General features: G+C 51.5%; 2 protein-coding genes across 2 annotated transcripts in view; one reads left to right on the forward strand and one right to left on the reverse strand.

The window, feature by feature from the left end:
- Positions 1-2,767: 2,767 nt before the first annotated feature.
- Positions 2,768-27,819, reverse strand: part of ADGRD2 (adhesion G protein-coupled receptor D2) — a 37,130-nt gene continuing 12,078 nt past the window's right edge. Inside the window, exons 11-24 of the mRNA XM_037850793.1 lie at positions 16,085-16,140; positions 15,183-15,309; positions 12,568-12,671; positions 12,201-12,303; positions 11,766-11,919; positions 11,083-11,216; positions 10,882-10,997; positions 9,859-9,979; positions 5,807-5,848; positions 5,462-5,654; positions 4,951-5,009; positions 4,551-4,581; positions 3,383-3,463; positions 2,768-3,010 (exon numbers count right to left, since the gene is read on the reverse strand). Of these exons, the coding sequence (XP_037706721.1) occupies positions 3,408-3,463; positions 4,551-4,581; positions 4,951-5,009; positions 5,462-5,654; positions 5,807-5,848; positions 9,859-9,979; positions 10,882-10,997; positions 11,083-11,216; positions 11,766-11,919; positions 12,201-12,303; positions 12,568-12,671; positions 15,183-15,309; positions 16,085-16,140 (1,296 nt within the window). The 3' untranslated portion in view covers positions 2,768-3,010; positions 3,383-3,407. The remainder of the gene's footprint in view (positions 3,011-3,382; positions 3,464-4,550; positions 4,582-4,950; positions 5,010-5,461; positions 5,655-5,806; positions 5,849-9,858; positions 9,980-10,881; positions 10,998-11,082; positions 11,217-11,765; positions 11,920-12,200; positions 12,304-12,567; positions 12,672-15,182; positions 15,310-16,084; positions 16,141-27,819) is intronic.
- Positions 26,219-27,480, forward strand: LOC119505308 (transcription factor E2F3). Its single transcript, XM_037797997.1, has one exon. The coding sequence runs from the start codon at positions 26,450-26,452 to the stop codon at positions 27,470-27,472; it is 1,023 nt and encodes a 340-aa protein (XP_037653925.1). The 5' UTR covers positions 26,219-26,449; the 3' UTR covers positions 27,473-27,480.

Below are 27,819 nucleotides of genomic sequence, written 5' to 3' on the forward strand. Positions count from 1 at the left end.
CCCGCAGCCCTGGAATAAATTTCGCAATTAGTTTCCAGCCACCTTTGCCCGTTTACATTCTGGGGCCCAAGCAGAACCTCCTGGATGGGCTTTGGGTGGTCGACTGAGGCAGTTGGGATGGAGGTGGCATTCAGATACCTTTGGTTTAAAAGTCTGGGGGGCAGGATGGAATGTAGTCACCAGCCACTGTGGGAGGGGTGCCTCTGGACCCCACCTCATCCCTGGGACCCTGCCACATCCCGGAGGCTGGAGATGCTTTGGTCTTCCAGAACCTCAGCCTCAGTTCCACCCTGGCCACATCAGCTCGGCCCCCATCTTGGGCAGAAGTCATTTATTGAGCACCTACTGTGTGCCATCCCTCATTTCATGGTCCCTACACCACCTTGTGAGGTAAGGGTTATAATACAGGAGGGGAAAGCACTTTCCAAAGGCCTCTCAGCCAATGATTTGGGGAAGCAGACTCAAACCGGGGTCCACCCTCTCTGGCCGTCCAGTGGTCACCTCTCCACCCTGGCCTGTCCCCTTCACGGTGCTCACCCATTCCCTTGCCTCCCCGCTCCCCACCACTGGGTGGCAGCAGTGAGCAGGCCGCCTGCTGAGTTTTTCTGCTCCAGGCACCTTGCCCTGCGCTTCACCTGTGTCAACCCATCTGCTCTTCACGGATGAGGAAACTGAGGCAAGAGCGGTGAAGTGGCTTGTCTGCAGTCACTCAGCTGAGAAGAGGCAGAGCCATCGTGCAACCCTCCATGGTCCTGACCTGCCTTGATCATCCTGACTGCTTCACCTGCAGGGCCACTCCTGGTCCGCCTGGTGCCTCTGCACAGACTAGAAAAAGTCACCCCCTCCAGGCCGGCATAGTCCTACACACACACCATTTGGTGATGGCTTTTATGCAAAGACAGAGGTGTGCCTCTCCCTCTTTGCACCCTTCAGGAATGCTTCTTGGGAAGACTGTCTTGGATCATAACCTGATGTGATACATCACGGAATTGAGCCAGATAAGATGAGGAAGTGTTGATTCTGCTCCTGGGGGTGGGGAGAAGAGGCAGGAAGGCTTCAGAGCAGAGGTATCATCCAAACTGGGTTTTGAAGGATGATCAGGAGTTCACCAATTAGATAAGAGCTGTCGGCAGTCCAGGCATAGGGAACAGTGTGAGCAAAAGGATGGAGGTTTGTCTTACCAGTGAGGTTTGCAGACCCAAAGGCTGTTCTTGGGCTGGAGAGTAAACGGGAGCGGGGGGAGTAGAGACTGGAAAGGATGCCTGGGTCCCCACCTTTGGGGCCCGCCCCCACCAGCTCCTATGATTAGTTTTGGTGCAGAGAGGAGGCTGAAGGGAAGGAGTCAAAGGACCCTGACACCCTGCGGTGGGAGGGGCTGCCACCGTGCCTGCCCCAGGCCTGGCACCACCTTCTTGCTGCCCCTCCAGGCTCCGGTCCCTCCTGTCTCATTTGACAGCTGTGCTGGGCCCTGCCTAACCCTCCAGGCTGGGCTTATTGTTCTCCTGGCGAAACTCAGCACGGCCCCTGCCCTGCTCTGGACAGAGTGAGCCAGCCTTCCTCTCCTCCCTGGGGTGCAACTCTGTGGGCCCCGTGGAGACGTGCTGTCCTCCTCTATCCCCCCTGCCTGGGGCCTTGAGGCATTAAACACTGGCTCCCCTGGGGTGCAGGGCCTGTGCCCCCACAGCCCTCTAGGTCCCTCTCTGGCATTTCCTGGGTGCTCACTGTGCACACCCAGGATTGCGCTTACTCCACCACCCCCACCCTGTAGATGACACACTGGTGGGCTTTGAGGGGTTGAACAGGCCCCGTCCCCAGATGGGTGAAATACTCCAGGATGGATTTTGTCCTGGGTTCAACCCAAGCAAGATCCAGGGTAGAAGCTACTTCCAAGGTGCAGCTTTGCCTCACTCAGCCCTGCCCCACCTGCACGCTCCCTACCTCCACCAGTCTGGGGTGGCCATCTGTCTCCCAGGGTGCTGCCCCGATGCTCCTCGACTAGCCAGCAGGGTCCAAGCCAGGCCGAAGTGAGCAGATTGGCATTAGCAGCCTCTGGACCTCCAGTCCCAGCCCCTGGGCCCCTCTTTGCCTGACCCCTGCCTTGGGGTCTGCCCTGGTACTCGGCCTGGCGCTGGGCCCTTTAACACGTCGTCACGATTCCTCCCTTTGGCCCTGGATCCCATTCTACCAGCGAGGAGACCGAGACTCAGAAGGCGAGACCCTCGCAGTGGTCATGGAACGGGTGGTGGCAGGACCTGGTCCTAAAGCCAGACGTCGGCCGGGCCCCTCCGTCAGCACGAGGCTCATCAGGATGGAGACGGTCCCAGCTTCCTCAGGGATGCTCCAGCTGCCCTGGCACCTACTCTGAGAAGCCTATCTGGGGGCCTCCCACTTACATGACTGCCACCCCTGTCCCCCTGCTCCACGGCCAGGAGACCCCAGCTGTGAGTGAGTCCTGGGCTCAGTGAACACGAGGCCTTCTCCGAGCCACTGACTGCCCCTCTGTGCACAAGGGCAGGTGAGGACTGCAAGCCAGAAGGTGACAAGGAGCTCGGCTGCTGGCTGGGCCACAGCAGGTGCCACTGAATGTTGGCTGCACCTACCCTGGCGATGATGTTGGGGCTGCTTGAGTCCCAAAGCCAAACTGGAGGCCCCCTTGCCCCCTCATTCCTTCCAGAGCCACGTTCCCACCCTTCCCCAGGCCAGGGTGACCCCCAGAGAGGGACAGACAGGGCCTCAACAGTATCTTTTATTACCAAAGACACTGCAGGGCAGGACAGAACTTCAGGGGCAGGTGGGAAAAGGGGAGAGGAGGGGGGAGGGGCAAAGCACAGACAAGCAGGACAGGGGGACAGCTGTGGGTGCTGGTGTGCGTGCCAGGGTTGGGGTGCAGCTGACATTTGAAGGAAGAAGAGACTGAGGCTGGTGGAGAGAGGGGGTGTCACGGCTCTGCAGCTCAGTCAGGGGCGCTGCTGGGCCTCTCATCTGGCCGGGACTGAGGTCCTAGGGGGAGCTGTGAGTTGGGGTGGGGTTTGAAGGAATTTCTCCAATGCACTCTAGAAATCTGGGAGGAAAGTGCACCCCGTAGGCCTGGCTGGGGGAGACCTTGAGTGGGAACCCTCGCCTGGGTAACTGGGTAGCCCCGGGCAGTTTTCCCATCCTAAGAACCCCTGTATGCCCTGGTGGACTTGGGGAGCTTATGGAGGGGTTAGTGGCAGGGCACTGTGAGGGACACAGGCTGGCAGCCTCCGCTGCCCCACACCTCTTAAGCCACCTGAGTGGGTGGGGTCTGGGAGGCGGGGCCGGGGTTGGGGTCGGAGGGTGGGGCGGGGCCGCGGGCCGAGTGGAAGCAGCTCTGTTGCTACGAGCAGCCTTAGCAACGCACCCATTCAGTGGAGACAAAGGACTTGTCACTCGAGCGCAGAGGCTCTGCTGCAGCTCTCTTGTTCGTGCAGACACGCTGCGCCTGCGGGGGTGGGGGTAGGAGTGGGGGTGTGGGGGACTGGGGGCTGCAGGGAGTGAGGAGGCATCTCAGGTGCCCTCAGAACACCAACGTCATGCTGGGTATCTGCGCCCTTCCAAGAGGCCTGCAGAGGGCGCCACTAGCCCATTTTGCAGAAGGCGACTGGGGGGGGGGGGGGAACCGGGACTAAAATACCAGCCAGGGATAGGGGCCAGCCTGGGGTCACACTTACACCCGTCTGTGGGGGTGGAGGCCCAGCCCCAGCTCTGCCACTGACCCTGGCAAGTTGCTGCCCCCTTTTGTGCCTCAGTTTCCTCAACTGCATGGTGGGAGAGTAACAGGACCTCCATTTCCCAAGGTTGCCAGATTAAAGCAAAAGCCCGGGGTTTAGCAAGAGCTCAGCCCTAGGAAGAATTCCACAAACAGGTTTCTTGCCCCGGTTGAAAATAACCATGTGGTTTGAGGCTGGGGCCGGCTCCTCATAGGGGCTGTCTCTGGTTTAAGATTGTGGGAACTCTAGCTTGAGGATGAGTGGCACACCCAGGGTCACGCAGCGAGGAGGGTCCCCTTGGCTCCCCTGTGGCCAGGCTGAGCAACTCAAGTCTCAGTCCCCTCCATGAGCTGGGCCTGGGGTGGCTCCAGCCTTGTTCAGCTGCCCATCCACGCCTCCAGCAGCTGTCCAAATGGGGAAACTGAGGCCTCAGGGTAAAGAACTTGCTCCTCACCATGTCTAGAAGGCCTCTCGATCACAAGGCATCAAGATAGGAGTCCAGAGGGGGTGAGGCCAGGAGGCTGTGTTTGTGGGGCTAGAGAGGGCAGGTTGCCTGAGGAAGGTAAACTCTAGAAGGCAGGCTCTGGGAAGGGGGCCCACAAACTCATTACCTAACTAACCCTCTCCCAGGGAGCCCTGCATTTTCGTTGCTAAAGGAGGACTTTCAGGACTAGTAGACTAGCAAGGGGCGGGGCTTAAACTGTGGGCGTAGGGTATGGTTGCTCCTCAAATCACTTCTGTTCTCACACAGTGTGGCTGAGGGAGTGTCTAGACCTAAAGGGGAAAGGGGGACCCCTACACCCCCAGTGCGAGCAATACCTGAAATCTTGAAAGCTGTCAGCTCCACAGTCTGGGGACAGAAGAGGTTCATGGAGGGGGCGGGTCTTCACTCTTGCTCCCCCGTGCCCAGGGGGCCCTCAGCTACCATGGTGTTGAGCCCCCCTGCCCCGCCCCCAGTGGCCTTGGCTGCAGATTCTGCGGCAGACACAGGTCACACCCGGTCTGCAGCGACCAGCGCCCTTTGGCCCAGTAACTGAGGGACACAGCCCCTCAAATCCCGGGTGGCAGGCGTCATGGCCCAGAAAGCACCTCCACCCCCACCCCGGGGCCTGGCCCCACCTTGGCTCTATCCCAGTCGCTGTGGCTTCCCCAACCCTCCCAGCCCCACCTGCCAACTTCTTGGCAGAGCCCTGCCAAGCCCCACTGGCCCCGGGCTCACCAGTCTCTCAGGATCTGCAATGGAGGAGAAGGTGGTGCAGATTATGGGGCCACGGGTCCCTGGTGGGGGGAAAACACTCAAATAAGTGACATTTGGTGAGACTAATCCAGCAAGACCTCCCTCTGCTGCTCCATCCTGGGGGGAACCCCACATATATTAGTGGTGAGAAAACTGAGGCCCAGAGAAGGAAGATGATTTACCCAAGAACACACAGCAGTTAAACTGGAATGGGAACTCCTGACCCGGCCTTGAAGTCACACAACCCTACTGGACCTGGAATCCCATTCATTTGCAAGACCTGTGTCTGGGCTGCCATCAAGAATCCCTGTTCCCTGCGGGGCTGGGCCATTCCTGAGGGTTCCCCCAGATCCCAAGGTTGCAGTTTCCTGAGCCTCACTTTCAGTTTTTCAAATGGTCTAACAGAATCTGCTGTTGCCCTCCCAGCTCTGCCTGAACATCGGGTAAACTGAGGCACCGGGTGCATTCAGCCTGGAAGGTGGTGAGGTCATACCTCTCAGAGCCACGTGCCTTCCGGGTGGGGCTACGGCGGAGGGGCTGTCCTGGGCCGCCTCCCAGGGACCCGGGGGCCGCGGGATGGGGCGGGGCTGAGAGGGGACGCTAGGGCCTGGGCCTCTCGCCCTTCCTGCTCCCGGGCCCCACTCGGCGGGCGCCTTCTCCGTCATCCTCTGCAGGGCGCTCCGGACCTGGGGGCCGGGCCCCAGGTCAGATCCGGGACCTTCTTCGACCCCACGCGCCACGGAGGCCCCCGGCAGATAAGCCCCGCCCGCGGGCTTGCCGCAAGGAACTGAGGAGACCCCCTCCCCCGAAGCCGGCGCTTCCCGGTCCCCCCACTCACCTCCCCGTTGCAGGCGGCGTAGACCAAGAAGATGTACGGCCCCTGGGGACAGACCCGGCTGGCAGGCGTCATGGTCCACAAACCTCCCCCCCACCCCCACCTCCGGCCCTGGCCCCGCCTGATGCACAGTCAGCTTCTGGGCCAGCAGGGGTCCTCTCTGACCTCCATCTCTTCGTTCCCCACCCCCAGGCCTGCCCCATCCTCACAGCCTCCCCACGAAGTGGGGGAGGGGAAGGGGGACCTTCCTGAAGCTCCAAGGCGAGGTCAGGCCCTGGAACAGCAGACCTGACATTCCTTTCTGACTGTGCCTCCACCCGTGTGGCCTTCACCTCTGAGGCCAGGACCTGCCTCCCCGTGTGCTGGGAGGTGCATGTGTGAAGAGCTCCAGGATCTGGGGTGTAGCTGGCTGTCTCCTCCCCACACACAGCATCATCACACCCAGGTCTCCCTTGACCCTCCCAGCAGCTTCTGATGGATAGGGACCCCAAGGCCTGCAGGGGCAGAGCAACAAGACCCGAGCCACACTGTGGTCTGGCTGGTGGGATCCCGCACCTGGGACTCCCTGGCTGCTGCTTCAACACCCAAGGCCACAGCCCTGAGGCACAGACTGCAGGATGTACGTGGGAGAGCAAGGGTCCCTCGAGGCCTTCCAGCCTCCCAGGGCTGAGAGCTGGAGCCCGAGAGCCTTGCCCTCTGCATCCCAGGCACCAACTAGGATGATCCCACCAACCCCCAGCCTCTGAGACAGACCCTGACTCCTCCCAGCCCCCCACATCCAGCCTGTCCTCTCAGCAGCCCCTGGACCTTCCCCGACCCATCTCCTGACCACTCCTCACCAACCAACCAGAGGCATCTTTCTGATCTCCTACCCAACCACACCCTTTGTGGCTCCTGGGGCACCTGGGAGGAAGTGGGAGCTCCTGACCACATTCCTGCCACCCCTGCCTCCTCCAGCCCATTTCTCACCAGGCCCCCTCCAGGTCTCCCTCCATTTGATCCCCTCTGCTCCCCTGGCTTAAAACACTCTCCTCCCTCTCCTCCCCCTGACCTTCAGGTCCTAACTGAGAATCACCCCTCCAGGAAGTGCCGGACTCTGCCTCCCGTGAGTGGCTCCTCTCATGGGGCCTCTCAGCCGCAACTGTTCCACAGTGTGGTTGTGTGGTTTTGGTGTCCGTCTGTCCCTCAGGCTGAGCCCTCCAAGGTGGGTTCTTTGAACCTTTGTACCACCATATTCCCAGTGTGTAGCCCAGGGCTGGTGCTGGGGAAGTATTTGTTGAGTGAGTGAATGAATGAATGAAACAAATTAGTTCATACCCACAGGGCTCCTAGTATGTGCCAGGTATTGTGCTTAGCCCTTTGCATATATTATTTCACTTGTACCCCACAATGATCTCACAAGGTGGGTGTGAATATGGTCCTTTAAATATAAATGTAGAAACAGGCCTTTTTCAACGTGTCCAGATCTCACAAGACTCTCTCAGCCAGGGTAAGTGTGAGCTACAGCGGGTTATAGAAGTGCGGCTTTGCTCTTCCACCAAAAAATCCAGCACAGAGGGCAGGAGGAAACAAATCACTGCCAAAGAGTGATTTCTGCAGCTGGGAAATTCCACCCCCTCCAGCCCTGGGCCGGCTCCCTGGTTGCCCTGGACAGAAGAGGGGGTCCTGAGAGCAGGTCCTGCCCAGCTCCTGGGTCATGAGAGACAGAGTGAGTGAGTGAGTGAGGAACAGGGCTAGAGAGAGAGAGAGAGAGAGACAGACAGACAGGCACAACGCCAGCAGGCATGATGGAAAAGAGAGCAGAAGGGAAAGGCCAAGCTTGGGAGTGAAGCAGGGGAGCGGGACGCAGAGAAGGCAGCTGAGCCCGGGCCAGGGGCCCACCTGAGAGGGCGGCAGGAACGTCAGGGGCAGGCCCAGCCCATGTCTTCCACCCACCATGAAGCAGCCTCTCCCCTCCAAGGCTGCCTGGGAGGGCGCAAGAGAGGGTGGCACTCCAGAGATGGAGGGGGAGGGCAAGAGGGAGAAAGCCAGGGGAGACAGAGACAGAGAGAGGGACAGGTGGGATCAGTGCCAGAAGAAACAAGAGACAGCCTGAGAGGGAGGAGAGACAGGGAGGGAGAGACAGTGGCAGAAACTGAGCCTGAGACAGGAAGAATCTCTCAGAAAATTCAGAGAGACAAAGAAATGAGACTCCAGGAGAGAAAAAAATGAGAAGGGGAAGTGAGGGAGGCAGAGATGGCCGTGATGGGGCACTGGCCCCACAGCTGCGTCCCCCTGCCCCGCTGAGGAGCACAGGCAGGGATGGAAAGCATCGGAGACCCATCCACCCGGGGAGAGCACCCGGCAAAGCGCTGGAGTAATGGCCATGGTGACCGGATGCTGCTGCCCTCACCACCCTGTGGCAAGGTGGAGAAACTCAGCCAGGGTCACGCAGCAAAGGGGCAGAGCTGGCTGTCAAACTCGTGACGCTGTGGGAGCATGGGGCCTGGAGGAAGGGATGAGGGTGGCGCATCCCCCTGCCCTGACCCCATCCCCAGCGGCTCCGGAGCAGACAGGTCTTTGGGCATCTGCTTCTTTGAGAACAGCAGCGGAACTCCAGCGTGTCATTCTCCAGACCCCTTTCTGGGCTTGACCACTGTCCTCCCCCAGCAGTGCCATCCAGCTGTGCCCCTTCCTTCCCGTGCATTGTCACACCTGCCTGGCAGAGGGTGGCCGGGTCCCAGGCTGAGGGGGAGCAGACGAGGTGGGCCAGCATCCAGGGACAACACTATCAGCACCCCGTCCTCCGCTGCCTGCCTCGTCATCTCACTCTCTCATCTGGGTTCTGGGCTGCTCTCCCCACTCAAATGTCAGCTCCATGAGGTCGGGGCTGTTTTGCTGCCTTGTTTGCTGCTGTGGCCCCCGTGGCTACAGTAGTGCTGGGCACACAGTGGGCATTCCGTAAACCCCAGGGGGGTGGATGAGTGACCCCCCCCACCCCCCACCGTCAGCAGCTGTTCCAGGGCAGTCACAGACTTGGGGTTCGGGCCCTGGCACTGCTCCTTCCTTCCTGAATCTTCCCAAGGCCTCAGTTTCCCCATCTGTGGGGCTGCTCGGGAGATGGAAATCTGAGCCTGACCCAGGGCTCGGATAAAGTGTATGGGCCTCGGAAGTGACCATCCAGCCTCAGCCCCCACTCTCTGAGGAAAGAGAGGAGGGTCCCGGGGGCCCAGCTATGAGGACACATGGCCCCTAGGTGGGGTTTGCCCCTGATCTGCAGAGCTTGCCTCAGTCTAGCCTGGGCCCTGGCCCACCCCGAGAGAGACCCAGGTTGAGAAGAGCTGGGAATAGTGGGTGCAGACTTCAGGGAGAGGTGCCTGGGGGTGGGGTGGGGTACACAAAAGGCCGAGGGACGGGCAGGGGCAACAAGGGCTCCCCTTGGAACCCCCCTTCCCAGCACTCATCCCCTGGGCTGTCGCTGTCTGGGCCTGTGTCTGGGTCCCCGCAGGTCTGTGAGTCCCCTGAGGACAGGGACCTGGTCTGACTCATCTCTGGTTCCAGGACATGGGACCCGCCACACAGGAGATACTCAGGAACCTCCCTGAAATCTTACCGTTACTGACTTGTTTGTATGGTTTAAGCACTGTCCTCCTAACCAAGCCCTCTTCTAAACTTGTCCTCACTCAGGGGTGGAGCAGCTCCTGCCGACTGCTACTCCTCAGTAGGGTGCAGACCCCCGGGGGAGGGGTCTCTGGTGCCCTGCACCCCCCACCCCCATCCCTGGCCACCTGGTGAGGCCCTGAAGTGGCCTGGGGGCTGGAACCTTTGGGTGGCCTACCCTTGAGGGTCAGGGCACGAGGGATGGATTCTGGGCTTCAATTGTCAAATGGGTCAGGAAGCCGTCCCTGCTGTACCCGCCCATTGACTCGAGGTAATCTGTTCCCACTCCCACCTCTTGACAGAAGTTCCCGGCTTGCTGGTGAGCCCTCCCATGACGGGGAGCTCACTGCTTCCCCAGCGCCCTCCCCGTAACCCCTCTGAGCCCTCATCTTGCACAGGGCAGGGCCTGGAGCTACCTGGAAGGAGTTGAGGCCCACGGCGACATAGGTCCAGGCTGGGCTCAGGTGCACCAGGACACCTGCCAGCCAGGTCAGGCCCAGGACAGGCAGCAGCACCAGCACCGGTTTCACGGTGGCCCTGTGGGGGGCAGGCAGGGCTGTGGGAGGCCAGAGCAGCCTGGACAGCTCCCCACAGGGTTCCAGGGGACAGCAGCACTTAGGACGTGCCCGGAGGGGCCGGAGCCACTGGCCAGGATCACAGCTCAGGAATCAGATGCAGCTGGAACCTGAAGCTGGACTTTTCTGCCCCCTTTGCAGCAGGAGAGTTTCAAAGACCAACAGGTGGCAGGAAGGGAGATACTGGGTACTGGGGAGAATGGGGTCCCCCTCCCAAACCCAACTCAAAGGAAAGGGACCACAGCTGCTCCAAGGGAGGCCCCGTTGGCTTGGAGTCCAAAGGGCTTCCCCTTTTCTCTCCTCAAGGACGCCTTTTGCAACCCCCCCCCCCCCCCGGCTTTTCAGGGGCATCCTGGCTTGAGCTGCCTGCCCTCGGGGGAGGACACCCCATTCTCCGTCAGAGGAAGGCCAGTGGTGTCACCCTCTCCAGTGGGGCAGACCCTGGAGACAGGTGATGGAAGTTCTTGGCAGAGGTAGGGACCCAGATACTCATCCTCAACCTGGACTTCTGGGAACTGCCTGATTTGGGGGTCCCCCTACCGTGTCCCTTCCAGGCTATCAGTTCCTTCTGATAAAGTGGCTGGTGTCCACTCCGACATCCACACTCACACACACAAGATCAATTATCCACCCCACAAGTGACGTGCATGGGCACAGGTGTTACACACGGCCCCATGCGTGAGCAAATGTGAACAGGGTCACCTGTGCACACATGCTCACATGCACACAAGCACACACGGCCACATGGACACACGCTCACCCAACGTGGACTCACATGCACTCACACTCAATGACCTTCACACCTGGCACCGCTGACCTCATGCTCCCGCACTTCTTCCTGGACTCCCCCAGTCTGGACCTCACCATATCTGGATCCTGATCTGCTGCTGCAGGCCGGGCTGCGGGCTCAGCATGCGGGCACGGCGGCGGGCACTGGACACGGTGACCATCACCACACGCACCAGGATGCAGGTGTTGGCCTGTAGACCTGGCATCAGTGGACAAAAAGGACTTCCCCTGCCCCCAACACTCCCCCCCTCCAGGCCCCCAGGCCTCCCAGCTCACAGTCAGCACGAAGAGCACAGGCCCCACAAAGGCCCAGATGGCGTCTGTGTGCACGTTGAGCCAGCAATGCCCGGAGGCCACATAATCATGGGGGGACATGGCCAGGGTGACAGCCACAATGACCACAGGCACACCTAGGGGAGAAGGGACCTCAGGGTCATGGCACCCATTGATTCCTCTCCAGGACCCAGTGTCCCCTCTAGAGCTGCAGTCCACAGCTGCCCCATAGTAGGAGATGTAGGGAGCAGGCTTGGAAGGGCCAGATAACAGTTGGGACAGCATTGGGGCCACTGAGTTACTTGGGAGCTGAGACTGGGTTGAGGGCTTAGTGTTGGGAACAACTGAGATGGAGGGTGGCAGTTGGCATGGAGGTTAGTTGTCATGGATTGGGGAGACATCACTGGAGGTGGGGAGTTGCGGTAGTTGAAGATGGTAAGGATTGGGAAGAATTGGGTTTGGGTAAACTTGGAGGTTGACAGAGCTGAGAAAATTAAGCTTGTGTCAGCGATGAGCGCTGGATGGTGTTGGGCTCCAGGTGGAGGTGGGTGTTAGGTGGTGGTGGGCGTGGGTGGAGATAGGTGTTGGGTGGTGTTGGGTGGCCGTGGAGGTGTAAGGCAAATGTTATGCAGTTTAAGGCAGAGTTGAGGCGAACAGAGCAGGAGTGGGGCACAGAGGGGTCTCACCCCAGCCTGTGGCATAGTAGAGCCTTGTCCTTGGGCCTGGGTGCATGCTCACGGCCACCACCTTGCTCCACAGCAGCAGCCCTTCCACTAGCATCCACGAGAACGCAACCAAAAAGAGGAGGTGCATTGCAGCTGTGACGGCCACACACGCCACCTGCAGGGGATGGGGGTTTCCCGTGGCAGTCAGCCTGGATGCAGCCCCACCCTGGGCGCCACTGCCAACCCAAGATGGTGTCGGGGGACAGTCTCTGGGCAGCATTCAGTGGCTTTTCTCTCTGGGCCTTGCTCTGCCCCAGGAAATGGAGCCAAGTGAAGATGGAGGGGCCCGGGTGGGGGTGACCCAGCAAAGGCATGGGGCCCCGTGGGCATCCATGGGTGGGGTGGCTGAGCTGTCCAGGCCCCTCTGAGCTCACAAGCCCACTGCTGGCTGCCCACCTTGTTGGCCTTTGCCCACTCGCTGGCCATGAGGAAGCCCTCGGCGGAGGCCAGGGAGAAGGTGAGGTGCTTGTGGACCATGGCTCGTTCCGACTTGGGGACCCTGTTCAGGCGGAGGAGTTGGATGACAAGGACACCACTGTCAGCCCCCACACCCATTTGGGCCCCCTGCTCCCGCTCCCAGTTCCCTGTGGATGGGCTCATGATCTGGGACCACAAAGGCAGAGAGGACAGCTCGGCAGGGGGACCAGCACCCTGGCCCAAAGGGGAGGCCTTGGAGCAGGGCCTGCTGACCGGAGGGGCGTGGAGGCCCGCAGGGGCCGGGCGGGGCCCAGGGTGACAGGTGGCTGTGGTGGGTTTTTCTTACCCAACCACCAGAAAGAGCACGAAGGTGGTGGTAAGGGCGCAGAAGGACACGCCACAGCCCACAAAGGAGAGGGTCCTCAGCAGTGACTCCTCCACGGAATCTCTCTGTGAAGAGGGACAGAGCCCCTGTGGTCCAGTGATCTGCCACCACCCTGACCTGACCCAGACCCATCCTCGCCACCGCCCGCCCCCTGCCTGGTGCTTTGAGGCCCCCAAGCCTCATTCTCCTCTTCAGTAAAGTAAGGGTGCTGTGCCAGTTTGAATGTATCACATCCCCCAAAACGCTGTTATCTTTGATGCAATCTTGTGAGGGCAGACAGATTAGTGTTAAATTGGAACATTTGGATTAAGTTGTTTCCATGGAGATGCGCCCCACCCAACTGTAGGTGATGACTCTGATTGGATAATTTCCATGGAGGTGTGGCCCTGCCCATTCAGCATGGGCCTTGATTAGTTTACTGGAGCACTACATAAGCTCAGACAGAAGGAACGAGCTTGCTACAGCCAAGAGGGACACTTTGAAGAATGCACAGGAGCTGAGAGAGGAGCCACAGATGAGAGACAGTTTGAAGACGGCTGTTGAAAGTAGACACTTGCTCCGGAGAAGCTAAGAGAGGACAAATGGCCTAAGAGCAACTGAGAGTGACATTTTGAAGGACGTTCAGGCCTAGAGAGGAACGTCCTGGGAGGAAGCCATTTTGAAACCAGAACTTGGAGCAGAAGCCAGCCACGTGCCTTCTCAGCTAACAGAGGTTTTCCAGATGCCATTGGCCATCCTCCAGTGAAGGTACCCGATTTTTGATACATTACCTTGGACATTTTATGGCCTTAAGACTGTAACTGTGTAACCAAATAAACCCCCTTTATAAAAGCCAGTCCATTTCTGGTGTTTTGCATTCCGGCAGCATTAGCAAACTAGAACAGGTGCCAACACCACCAGCTGGCAGGGGTGAGGCCTGGTACACAGCAGGCACTTAATACATGTGCATTCATGGGCCCTTCCCTTCTGCTGGCCCTCCTTAGACAGACCCCAGCTACTAAGAGCACTAAATTGGGAGCAACCTACATGCCCATTGGGAGGGGATGGCCTGTGACAGCCACGCCCAGGTGGAAGGCAGACCGCCATTAGAAACGGGGCTGTGGACTGAGTTTCTGACACCTGCAATGATGTCGATGAACCCTGAAGACATCGCGCTGAGTGAGATAAGCCAGGCACAAGAGGACAGACGGTAAGATCTCACGCATAGGAAATAATTAGAATAAGCAAATTCAGAGTCAGAAACTAGAATACAGGTTACCAGAGGCTGGGGTGGGAGTAGGGAAGGGGAAGTTAATGCTGAAATTGTACAGAGTTTCTGTTTGGAGTGATGGAAAATTCCGGTAATGGATGGTGGTGATGGTAGCACAACATTATGAATGTAATTAACATCACTGAATTATATGTTTGAGTGTGGTTAAAAGGGGAAATTTTAGTGTGGATATATGAATATTTTAGGTTGGATATATGTATATTTTAAAATAAACATTTAAAAAACAAACAAGCACCATAAAACTGTAAAACACAAACAGGGAACCCTAATGTAAATCATGGACTATAGTTAATAGTAGAATTATAGTAATATTCTTTCATCAGTTGTAACAAATGTACTACACTAATGAAAGGTGTTAATAATAGGGGGGTATATGGGAACTCTGTATTTTCAGCACGATTTTTATGTAAACCCATAACCTCTCTAAAAATTAAAAAAAAAAAATGGGGCTGCAGATGGACTGCTTTTGACATGGAAAAATATCCATGTTGTTTTTATGAGAAAAATGCACTTGACAACGTTTTTCTAGTGTGCTCCCAACACGCCAAGTGACCCTCCCCAGGCCCCTTCTAACTTGGCTTCTTAGCAAGTGACCACTCAGAGCCCCTCCGGGCTCTAGGGAGCCCACCGCTCCCAATCCCCACCTGGGGTCAAATTTTTCCCTCCAGTCCTTAAATTCTAGTGCCCGCCAGGGTCCCCTCTTGGTTGTGTCTCCTCTTACTTCTGACCTCATGTTGGCCCACAGCTTTGCCTGCCAGCTCTTCACTCCCTCTCCTGCCGAAACCCCCTTCCTGAACACCAGACCCACAGACCACTCAGACCCTGTGTCCCACCCAAGCTGGCTTCTCTCCTGTACCCCCTCATCGCCCCGCAATGCCCATGGCCCAGGCCTTTATCCCTAATCCTTCTTCAGGCCCGCCTCCTTCCTGTTTCCCCACTGCCCAGGGTCTGCAGTCCCCCTGCTGCTCTCTCCACCTCCAAGCTCATCCCTGGCACCGGAGGGCTCTCGGGGGGAAATCGACTGCCCGCTGAACACTTCCATCGCTGCCCCAGCATCCGAGGTCTAGTGTGGCCTGACCTACACCCACTCTGCCACCTCATCATCCTCCACTCCCAGGCCTTGCACTGGGAGCTCCAGACATCAAACTTCCTGTGACAAGTCTAGCATGCCTGTCTAGCCTCCTTCTCTTTCCTCAGACTGGCCTCCCTGCTTTGATTGCCTTTCCTCGGCCTTTTTGCTGAACTCTTGCTCATCCTTTAAGACTTGGCTCCGACATCACCTCCTCCCTGTGCCCCAGGTGCTCACCTGGACGTCGTACACCTGTAACAGGACGGCAAAGTTGGTGCTGTGATTGCAGAAGCAGGCAGTGGAGTCCTGGTACAAGGTGACCACGGAGCAGCCGGTGGTGGCCCAGGAGCCCCCTGTGTCTGGGCTTGGTGGGGGGGGGGAGGGAACACAGGGGGTCTTGAGATGGGGTGGCCATGGGGTGGGAGGCAGGTGACATCCTGGCCCTGGGCAAGCAAGGGAAAGCCTCTTCCCTCTACCAGCTATGTGACTTGGGCAAATCACTACCTTTCTCTGGGCCTCAGTTTCCCATCTGTAAAATGTACTTAACACTCTTAGGATGGTGGGAGGACCATTGATTAATTGCTTTATTTAAGCAGTAGTGATTGACATTCATTCCCTCATCTAAATCCCTTGGCAGGATTTGGGGTTAATCCCTGGAGTTTCTTCTATCCCTTCAAATGCTCTAGGATCCTAGCCTCAGATATAATGAAGCCTAACACCCGAGAGATGAGTCTCTTCCTAGGCGGTCCACAGAAAGAAAGAAAAACATCAAGGACAGCTCCTTGATTTGTGGCTTGAATGATGAGGTGATGGAAAAAATGGGGTGCATCAGGCTGGGGGTGAAAACAAGACCAAATACATCAAACAGCTAAATGCAAGTTGCTCTGGGTCAAGTGAAGGTGGGTCTAGGAGTGGGCTTGCATACCTCCTATGACAGGGAGCTCACTACCGTCTATGTAACAAATTCTCTTGTTCCAGCTTGTCCTGGAGCTTGGTGGGGCCTGGAGTCACCCCTGCAATGGGATCTGTGAGTGAAGGCTAAAAACACACCTGAGCCCTGCCTCAGCCCCAAACACAGTGGGTGTTTTGTTTGTTTGTTTGAATCATCTTATTAAAAGAACCTGGAAACAGAAACTCACCTGATGCTGAAGTTCCAGAAAGCACAGACAGGCTCCACCAGCTTCTGATGGAAGTCCTTGGGATAAGAAACAGGAACAGGGCAGGTATGAGTGTGTGTGGGGTACACAGGGCAGGTGTGAGAGAATATATGGGAGGGCACACGTGAGCTGTGTGAGTTTGTGTGGGGTGCAGAGCACAGGTATGAGCATGTCTGGGGGCACAGGGCAGGTGTGGGCATGCATGTGGTGTACGGAGGTGACTGAGTGTGTACTGAGGACAAGGGACTCGTGTGTGAGTGTGTATGGGTGCACAAGGAAGGTGTGTGAGTGTATTTGGGGAGCACAGGGCAGGTGTGAGTTTGTATAGGGGCACAGGACAGATGTGTGAATGTGTATATGGGGCAAGGGGACAGGGCTGATGTATGAGTCTGTATGGGAAAGGAGAGAGACCAGAAGGACGGAGCGGGATGTTGAGGCCCCTCTGCACTTAGGGACTGGGGGCTGCTCAGCCAGGGTCATGGCGCAGGGGCAGGAGAAAAACACCAGTGGGAGGCAGAGGGGAAGGTGAGGCGAGTGGACTTTCATGGTCACTTTACATATGATATTAAAAGCAAATGTCCATCAACAGGGGAGTGGTTAAACTATTTTGAGTCTTCCCTCCTTGGGATGCTCTGTATCTGTTAAGACAAATGGCCAGGTCTCTATACACTAACATGGAAAGAGCGCCACGACACACTGTTCAGTAAAGAAAAGAGCTGCAGAACATTATGTATGGTAGGAGCTCATTTAAGCACTAAATTATGATCTATGGAATTCTGAAAATACACACACAAAAGGTCTGGAAGCAAACACACAGCAGACTTAACGCTGGTTAAGTCTGGGTTTGCATGCATCATAGTGAACATGATCTTTCTTTTGTAAAGAAAAACAACAACAATTTAGATTCTACACAGTTGCCCCCGAGCAGTGAGGAGCCTTGGAGGCACCCGGCGGCACCAGCCCCCATCCGGGTGGGGAAGGCAGCCTGAGCTCCCGACTTGGGCTGTTTGTCCCAACCGGGGAGGGCAATGACAATGTCCCTCCCTAAAATATGACAAAGTGTTTTGTAAAGCACTCTCATGCCTTTATTGTAGCTGATCTTCATAGCAACCTACGGGAGCAGGAATAAATTCCTGTCATTTCAGATGAAGAAGTCAAAGCTCAGAGATCACGCAGCCAGGCAGTGACGGAGCTGAGACTGGGTCTTGGCCTGGCCAACTCCATGCTCTTTCCACCATTCTGGTGATGATGCCTCCAGAGAACATATTATAATTCTCAGGTTGACTGAATTATCACCTTATTTATTCATAATATATTTCCTGGGTCCCAGATACCACGTCACACATAACACCTGCTCTACACTTTTTAAATGGGTGATTGTTACACCACAGATACTATTTGGAAGTGGTACAACCTGAAATATAAACGCAGTACTACACCCAAAAGTCACAAAACTAACTGTGTCATGTAACCCCACATCTGGGCAGATATCCCCAGGAAATAATCCCCAGAATCAAAATGTATTGTGAGTGAGGAATTTCACAGGGTTAGGCAGGGTTAATTGTAGTGGTGAAAAAACTGAAGATACTCCAGCTGCATGACCAGGAGAGGGACACGGTCATTTGGGAGCATCCCCCTCCCAAAGGGGGCAGCTATGGTCTTGGGCTACAACTCAGGCCTACAGATGCTGGAATGGGCAGCAGAGAGAAAGGGCTACGTGGCAAAGGGTACCTGTGACTGAGACAATGCATAAAACCCCTGTGGGGGAAATGCAAAACACAAATGATCACACAGCTCAGTCAACCAAGCAAGGGCTTGATTTTGCAAAAGAGAAAAGAAAATATGTAATTCTAACTGTCCAGAAAAAAGTCTGAACGGAAATATACCAACTTGTTCACAGTTGTTATTTCTGGATGGTGAGATTTGTCTTCTTTATCCTTTTCTATATTTTCCAAAATTGCCACAATGAGCAATGCATTACTTTTTTTTTTAAATAAATTCAAAGTTATAGGAACAGCTGCAAAAACAATACTAACCCCATACACAGAATTCCATCATACCCTGACCCCCCTCCCCGACAGCCCAATCCACCAACTTTAACCTGCCGTCACGTTGCTACTTCTTTCCCTCCCTCCCTCCCTCCCTATCTATCATCCATCATCTGTTGCTCTGTCTTCTGAACATATGAGGGCTAGCTGCACACATCCTTGAACATACACTATAATTCACATATACACTTCCCATGAACAAGAACATTCTTTTATGCAATCCCATTAAGCACAGCTAAGAAGTACAAGAGATTCAACAATGATACAAAGCTTACATTCTATATTTCCTTTTCCTTATGTCTCAACTGTGTCCCTTTGAGCCTCCTGTCCTCCATCCTCCAATCCCATCCAGGTTCATCCTTGGCATTCAATTGTCATCTATTTAGACTGTCTTTTTTTTTTTTTTTAATTGTGGAAACACATATATAGCCTAAAACTTCCCATTCCACCCCCCTCCCCAGCATTCCATTAGTGGGATTAATCACCTTTAGAATGTTGTTTTTGGAAACCATGTATCTGACAAAAGACTGATATCTTGCATACATAAAGAAATCCTACAACTCAATGACAATAGTACAGACAGCCCAATTATAAAATGGGCAAAAGATATGAAAAGACAGTTCTCTGAAGAGGAAATACAAATGGCCAAGAAACACATGAAAAAATGTTCAGCCTCACTAGCTATTAGAGAGATACAAATTAAGACCACAATGAGATACCATCTAACACCGATTAGAGTGGCTGCCATTAAACAAACAGGAAACTACAAATGCTGGAGGGGATGTGGAGAAATTGGAACTCCTATTCATTGTTGGTGGGACTGTATAATGGCTCAGCCACTCTGTAAGTCAGTCTGGCAGTTCCTTAGAAAACTAGATATAGAGTTACCATTCAATCCAGCGATTGCACTTCTCGGTATATACCCGAAGATCGGCAAGCAGTGACACGAACAGATATCTGTACGCCAATGTTCATAGCAGCATTATTCGCAATTGCCAAGAGATGGAAACAACCCAAATGTCCTTCAACAGATGAGTGGATAAATAAAATGTGGTATATACACACGATGGAATACTATGCGGCAGTAAGAAGGAACGATCTCGTGAAACATATGACAACATGGATGAACCTTGAAGACGTAATGCTGAGCGAAATAAGCCAGGCACAAAAAGAGAAATATTATATGCTACCAGTAATGTGAACTTTGAAAAATGTAAAACAAATGGTTTATAATGTAGAATGTAGGGGAACTAGCAATAGAGAGCAATTAAGGAAGGGGGAACAATAATCCAAGAAGAACAGATAAGCTATTTAACATTCTGGGGATGCCCAGGAATGACTATTGTCTGTTAATTTCTGATGGATATAGTAGGAACAAGTTCACAGAAATGTTGCTATATTAGGTAACTTTCTTGGGGTAAAGTAGGAACAGGTTGGAAGTAAAGCAGTTATCTTAGGTTAGTTGTCTTTTTCTTACTCCCTTGTTATGGTCTCTTTGAAATGTTCTTTTATTGTATGTTTGTTTTTTTTTTTTAATTTTTTTTCATACAGTTGATTTAAAAAAGAAAAAAAAGTTAAAAAAAAAAAAAAGAAAAAAAATATGTAGTGCCCCCTTGAGGAGCCTGTGGAGAATGCAGGGGTATTGGCCTACCCCACCTCCATGGTTGCTAACATGACCACAGACATAGGGGACTGGTGGTTTGATGGGTTGAGCCCTCTACTGTAGGTTTTACCCTTGGGAAGACTGTTGCTGCAAAGGAGAGGCTAGGCCTCCCTATAATTGTGCCTAAGAGCCTCCTCCCGAAAGCCTCTTTGTTGCTCAGATGTGGCCCTGTCTCTCTAGCTAAGCCAACTTGAAAGGTGAAATCACTGCCCTCCCCCCTACGTGGGATCAGACACCCAGGGGAGTGAATCTCCCTGGCAACGTGGAATATGACTCCCGGGGAGGAATGTAGACCTGGCATCGTGGGACGGAGAACATCTTCTTGACCAAAAGGGGGATGTGAAAGGAAATGAAATAAGCTCCAGTGGCAGAGAGATTCCAAAAGGAGCCGAGAGGTCACTGTGGTGGGCACTCTTACGCACAATTTAGACAACCCTTTTTAGGTTCTAAAGAATTGGGGTAGCTGGTGGTGGATACCTGAAACTATCAAACTACAACCCAGAACCCATGAATCTCGAAGACAATTGTATAATAATGTAGCTTATGAGGGGTGACAATGGGATTGGGAGAGCCATAAGGACCACACTCCACTTTGTCTAGTTTATGGATGGATGAGTAGAAAAACAGGGAAAGGAAACAAACAAACAAACAGACAAAGGTACCCAGTGTTCTTTTTTACTTCAATTGCTCTTTTTCACTTTAATTATTATTCTTGTTATTTTTGTGTGTGTGCTAATGAAGGTGTCAGGGATTGATTTAGGTGATGAATGTACAACTATGTAATGGTACTGTGAACAATCGAATGTACGATTTGTTTTGTATGACTGCGTGGTATGTGAATATATCTCAATAAAATGAAGATTAAAAAAAAAAAAAAAAAGAATGTTGTAATGCTCTTTCCCACCATCCATTACTAGAAATTTCCCTTCACCTCAAACAGCAACCCTACACTCATTTCTTAACTCCCCATTGCCCCTTCCCCCATTTCTCTTAACCCATACTCTACTTTTCATCTCTATGATCATATTCTCTGATAATTTCTTTGTGTTTACTGTGGGGCTTAAAATTAACCTCTTAAATCCGTAACAATCTTGTTTTTCTTTGATACCACCTTCACTTCAATAGGACATATAAACTATGTTCCTATGAGTTCAAAACCACTGATTTGTCATTAGAGTTTGTGTGTTTTATATCATGTAGGAAGTAAATAGTGGAGTTACAGTTCAAAAATTATTGACTTCTATTTGTATTCCATTGTGGTTGGAGAATGTGCTTTGAGTATATTCAATTTTTTTTTTTTAATTTATTGAGGCTTGTTTTATGTCCCAGCTTATGGTCCCTTCTGGAGAAAGACCCGTGATCACTAGAGAAAAATGAGTGTCCTGGTGATTTGGGATGTAAGGTTCTAGATAAGTCTGTTAAAATTCTCTATCTCTCTCTCTCCTTTCTTTGTTTCTCTGTCGGTAGGGCTCCCTTTAGTATCTGAAGTAGGGCAGGTCTTTTATTGGCAAAGTCTCTCAGCATTTGTTTGTCTGAGAAATTTAAGCTCTCCCTCAAATTTGAAGGAGAGCTTTGCTGTATAAAGTATTCTTGGTTGGAAATTTTTCTCTCTCAGAATTTTAAATATGTCATGCCACTGCCTTCTCGCCTCCATGGTGGCCGCTGAGTAGTCACAACTTAGTCTTATGTTGTCTCCTTTGTATGTGGTGAATAGCTTTTCTCTTGCTGCTTTCAGAACTTGCTCCTTCTCTTCAGTATTTGACAGTCTGATCAGAATATGTCTCGGAGTGTGTTTATTTGGATGTATTCTATTTGGAGTTTGCTGGGCATTTATGCTTTGTGTATTTATATTGTGTAGAAGGTTGGGGAAGTTTTCCCCAACAATTTCTTTGAATACTCTTTCTAGACCTTTACACTTCTCTTCCCCTTCTGCGACACCAATGAGTCTTAAGTTTGGACATTTTATTTTATCTATCATATCCCTGAGATCCATTTTGATTTTTTCAATTTTTTTCTCAATTCTTTCTTTTGTTCTTTCATTTTCTGTTCTGTGGACTTCTAGGACACTGAGACATTGTTCAGCTTCTTCTAATCTTGTATTGTGAATATCCAGAGTTTTTTCAGTTTGGCCAACAGTTTCTTTTATTTCCATAAGATCTTCTATTTTTTTATTTACTCTTGCAATGTCTTCTTTTTGCTCTTCTAGGGTCTTCTTTATGTTGCTTATATACTGGGCCATGATCTTCTTGATGTCCTTTAAATCCTTTGCCATGTTTTCATTCCTCGATTGTAGTTCTTTGATTAATTGTGCCAAGTACTGTGTCTCTTCTGATATTTTGATTTGGCTGTTTGGAATTAGATTCTCCATATTGTCTGTTTTTATCAAGTGCATTAAGATTTTCTGTTGTTTTTGGCCTCTTGGCATTTGCTTTGCTTGATAGGGTTCTTTTAAGTTGTGAAAAAAAGATACCAATCTAATTTTTCAGAAACACAGTTTGGTGATGTACACTTTCTCTAACTAACCAGCAGATGGCGTCTGTGAGTCACCTATACCCCTCAAGTCAGTTCTCCACCTTGTCCCCGCGGTGTGTGGGGAAATGATTCTTGTGGGGTTCAGTTGGAGAACTCAGTTTGGGTGTGTTGCTGGAACCTTCTGCCCTGAATGTGGGGCGTGTGTCTGGGTGGCCAGGGAGGAAGGGCAGCTTTAATATTCAATTCCCCTAGGTTCCCGGAGATTCAAGGCCATCGCAAGAGTCTAAGCCTTCATTTCAGTTCAGCGCCAGACCATCTCTCTCGCTGTCCCACAAACCACCAGACTTGGCGTAGCATCCCTGGGTTCTCCGAGCAGGCCCCCCTCCCAGCCGCAATCCTCCAGGACCTCTGCTGAGGGAATGCCATGCTACGTTACCAGCGCACACCGTCCCACAAGGGAAGCCCCAGGCTGCCGGGCCGTGCAGGGGCACTCTCAGCCTGATGCAAAGATGGCTGAAAGGGGTGTCTCAACCCCCCCCTCCTTGCACAGTTCCTCCTTCCCAGCTGGGGGGGCTCTGGGCTGTGGGCACAGTCCCAGGCAGGAGCTTATCCAGCCCTCCGGGGAGCCAGCTGCTAGCTGTGGGGTTTCTTTCTGCTTCCGGCTCTTCCCTCCACTCCCCCGGCCCCGAGGGTATCGGCAGCGGGCTATCTTCCAGGCCAGACACCAAGAGGCCAGCCCAGCCCCCTCTTGCTGTGTTTTACTGTGTGGTTCCCACTGTCACAACTGCAGCCGCTCATGGGTTTTTCCCTTTTTTTTTTAAAAGAACCAGTCGGTCTCCAAACGCCAACCCCTGGCTTCCCCACACTGCCGCGCAGCTGCGGGTTTTCCAGCCAGCTTACTCACTCATTTCAGAATGCAGACTCCTGGTTTCACCAAGTATACGGCCCCTGTGGTACTAGGAGACCTTGTCCAGCTGGCACATTGCTGTAACTGGTATTCTGGGTCACTTTCTGGTTTTTATCTAGTGTTTTTCACGGACTGGTTTTTTTGCCCTGTCTCACCTAGCCGCCATCTTAGTTTCTCCTGCATTACTTTTATAAGCAACTTTTTGCTAGAAATTCGACAACCTAGATGAAACGGGCAAACTCCTTGAAAGGCACAAATTATCAAAAACCATCTCAAGAAGAAATAAAACACCCAAACAATCCTATGTCAATATGAGAAGTCAAATTCATAACTTACAAAGTCTTCCCACAAAGAAAACACCAAGTACAGATGACTTTACTGGCAAATTCTATCAAACATTTACAGAAGAAATAACACTAAGCCTGCAAACGCTTTAGAAAACAGAGGCAGTGAGAACAATTTCTAACTCATTTTATGAAGCCAGCATTACTCTGACAACAAAAACCAGATGAAGATATTACAAGAAAAGAAAATTACAGACCACATTATTCATGAACAAAACCACAGAAATCCTTAATAAAATATTAGCAAATCAAGTCCAGCATTATATACAAAGCATAATATACCATAACCAAGTGAGTGGTAATGGATTCCCAGGAATCCAAGGTTGGCTTAACATTTGAAAAGCAATCAGTGTAATTTACTGTGTCAGCAGAATAAAAGAAAAAACCATATGATCATATCAATGTAGAAGAAGCATTTGGAAACATTTAATAGCCATTAATGATAAAAATTTTCAGCAAACCAGGAAGCAAAGGGAACTTTCAATCGATAAAGGGCAGCTATGACAAACCCACAGCTAACATCACACCTAATAGTGAAAGACTGAATGGTTTCCTTTAAGAGGGGGAACAAGACCAGGATGTCTGGTCTCACTGTTCCAATTCAACACTGAACTAGAGGTACTAGCCAGTGCAACAAGGCAAGAAAAAGAAAAAATAGATGGATTGGAAAGGAGGAAACAAAACCGTCTTCATTTGCAGACAACATGATCATGTGTGTAGAAAATCCTAAGGATTCCACAAGGAAGCTGCTGGAAGTACTAAGTGAGTTTAGCACAGGATACAATGTTATTGCACAAAAATCAATTGTATTACTATATGCTAGCAATGAGCAATTTATAATTGAATTAAAAAACACCATTTACAAAAGCATCAAAAACTATGGAATACTTAAAGATACAGTTAACAAAATATCTTTAAGACCTGCGCACTGAAAACTATATTATTACTGTTGAGGGAAATTCAAGAAAACCTAAATAAATGGAGGGATATGACTGGATCATGGATTTTGGAGAGTTGATACAGTTAAGATGCCAGTTTTCTTCAATTGATGAACAGATTCAACACAATCCAAATGAAAATTCCAGCAGGCTTTTTTGTAGACACTGACAAACTGATTCTAAATTTATATGCAAATGCAAAGAACATAGAAAAGCCAAAAAAATTTAGAAAAAGAACAAAGTTGGAGGATTTACTCTACTTGCTACCAAGGCTTACTATATAGACACATTAATCAGCACGGTATGGGATTAGCATAGGGACAGACGTATATAGATCAATGCAAGAGAATAGAGAACACAGAAATAGAAATGTATACATATACAGACAATTGTATATGTATAGGTGACAAGGTAATTAAAATGGGGCAAAGAATAATTTTTCCAACAAGTGGTGTTGAAACTGGATGTCCATATGGAAAAAAAAGAACCTTAAGCTTTACCTCACATAATATATGGAAATTAACTAAAAATAAACCATAGAATACACATATACATAGGTCTAAATATAAAATCTAAAATTAGGATAAAATTACCTTGAGAATACCTATGTGACCTTGGGGTAGGCAAAGATTTCTTAGCTAGGATACCAAAGGCATGAACCATAAAGGAAAGAAAAAAAAAAAAGGACTTCATCACAATTAAAAACTTCTCTTTCAAAGATACCATTAAGAAAATCAAAGGGCAAGGGCAAGCCACAGATGAGGAGGAAATATTCACAAAACATCTAACTGACAAAGGACTTATATCAAATATTAAAAAAACTCTTACAACTTCTTATAACTCAATAAGAAAACAATTTTAAAAATTGGGAAAAAGATTTGAATACACATTTAACTAAAGGAGCTATATGCATACCCAATAGTGTATAAAAAGATGCTCAAAATTATTGGTCTACAAGGAATTGTAACTTGACACCACAATGAGATATCAATATACAACCGTTATAATGAATGATATTAAAAAGGCTAGCAAAGGTGTTGGTGAAGATGTGGAGCAACTGGAACTCTCATCTATGGCTGCTGGGAATATAAAATGGTACAACCATTTTGGAAAATAGTTTCACAGTGCCTCAGGAAGCTTGGCAAATACCCAATGCAACCCAATAAGTCCACTGTCCGGAGTTTACCCAAGAGAAAAAACTCATGTGTCTAAAAAAGCCTTCTACATGAATGGTCACGGCAGATTTATTCATAACAGCAAAAAACTTGGCACAACTCAAATCTCCATCCACCAACAGAAAAACACATAATCGTACATCCATAAAAGGGAATACTACTCAGCAATAAAAAGGAACTATTGAAACATGCAACAACATGGATGAGTCTCAAAAACATCACCTGAGCAAAAGAAGCCTGACCATAGAGAGCACATATGATATGATTTCATTTATATGAAACACAGGAAAAGACAGGTGTTTCCTGGGGCGGAGTGTGGGGAGAAGGACTGGGAACCTTTTGGCATGCTGGAAATAGTCTATATTGTGATTGGGGTGGTGGTACATGGACACTGGTTCAAGCTCATCAAATGGAACCCTTAAAAGGGATGCAGGGGGGCAGCCGGGTTCCCGTCCCGCCGCCTGGGTCTGTCCCTCTCCCCGGGACCCGCCGGTGACGTTTCGCACACGTGCGCGGAGGACGCGCCTGTGACTGGGGAGGAGGCGGCGGCGGGAGGGGGCGCTGGAGGGGGAGAGGGGGGCACCCACTTCCTCCTGCTCGCCGGCTCCCTGGCCTGGGACGGTCCCGGCGCCCTCGCACCGGCCCCCCGCACCGCCACCCTCCCTGTCCTCCCCCCGTCCCACTCGCGCCCCCGGCGCCCGCCCTCGCCCGGCGCCGCCAGTCTGCTGGGCCCTCTGGGCACCCTCTCCAGCCTCCCCCCCCACCCCCCACCTCTCCCCGGAGCCAGGCTGGTTTCGGAAATGCCCTTACAGCAGCAGGCAAAGCGAAGGCTGGAGCTGGGAGAAAGTGGTCATCAGTACCTCTCAGATGGTTTAAAAACCCCCAAGGGCAAAGGAAGAGCTGCACTACGAAGTCCAGATAGTCCAAAAACTCCAAAATCTCCCTCAGAAAAAACACGGTATGATACGTCACTTGGTCTGCTCACCAAGAAGTTCATTCAGCTACTGAGCCAATCCCCCGATGGGGTCTTGGATTTGAACAAGGCAGCCGAGGTGCTTAAAGTGCAAAAGAGAAGAATTTATGACATCACCAATGTGCTGGAAGGCATCCACCTCATTAAGAAGAAATCGAAAAACAACGTCCAGTGGATGGGCTGCAGTCTGTCTGAGGATGGGGGCATGCTGGCCCAGTGTCAAGGCCTGTCAAAAGAAGTGACCGAGCTCAGTCAAGAAGAGAAGAAATTAGATGAACTGATCCAAAGCTGCACCCTGGACCTCAAACTGCTAACCGAGGATTCAGAGAATCAAAGGTTAGCTTACGTTACATATCAAGATATTCGAAAAATTAGTGGCCTTAAAGACCAAACTGTTATAGTTGTGAAAGCCCCTCCAGAAACAAGACTTGAAGTGCCTGACCCAGTAGAGAGCCTGCAAATACATTTGTCAAGTACCCAAGGACCCATTGAGGTTTATTTGTGTCCAGAAGAGACTGAAACACACAGTCCCATGAAAACAAACAACCAAGACCACAATGGGAATATCCCTAAGCCCACTTCCAAAGATTTGGCTTCAACAAACTCAGGACATAGTGATTGCTCCATTTCTACAGCAAGCCTTTCTCCTTTGGCCTCCCCAGCCAACCTTTTACAGCAGACTGAGGACCAAATTCCTCCCACCCTAGAAGGACCCTTTGTGAACTTATTGCCCCCCCTGCTCCAAGAAGACTATCTGCTAAGCCTTGGGGAGGAAGAGGGCATCAGTGATCTCTTTGATGCTTATGATTTGGAAAAGCTCCCACTGGTGGAAGACTTTATGTGTAGTTGATTCTGCTTTGTGTGAATTCTCCTTAAAAACCAATATTATATCTATCTATCTATCTATATATATATATATATATATATATTTTTTTTTTTAATCACGGAACCAGAACATCAGTCATGCAGTGTTGTCCCTTACCTTCTTCCTCCAAGATAATTATCATGAAGTAAACTACAGACTTCAGAACAAAGCTGACGTTTTAATGAATTAAAAAAAATTAAAATTGCCTAAACGCACATTTGCAGGCTCCCTTGGGAAAGCCCTGCTTTGCCCCAGGCTCCAAATCTCATGGATGAGTCAGCAAGTGAGAAAATGTGCAATCAGGTGTCTCCACCGTGTACTTCCCCTGCCTC

This window comes from Choloepus didactylus, chromosome 10, assembly GCF_015220235.1.
Source record: "Choloepus didactylus isolate mChoDid1 chromosome 10, mChoDid1.pri, whole genome shotgun sequence".
Classification (NCBI taxonomy): Eukaryota; Metazoa; Chordata; class Mammalia; order Pilosa; family Megalonychidae; genus Choloepus; species Choloepus didactylus.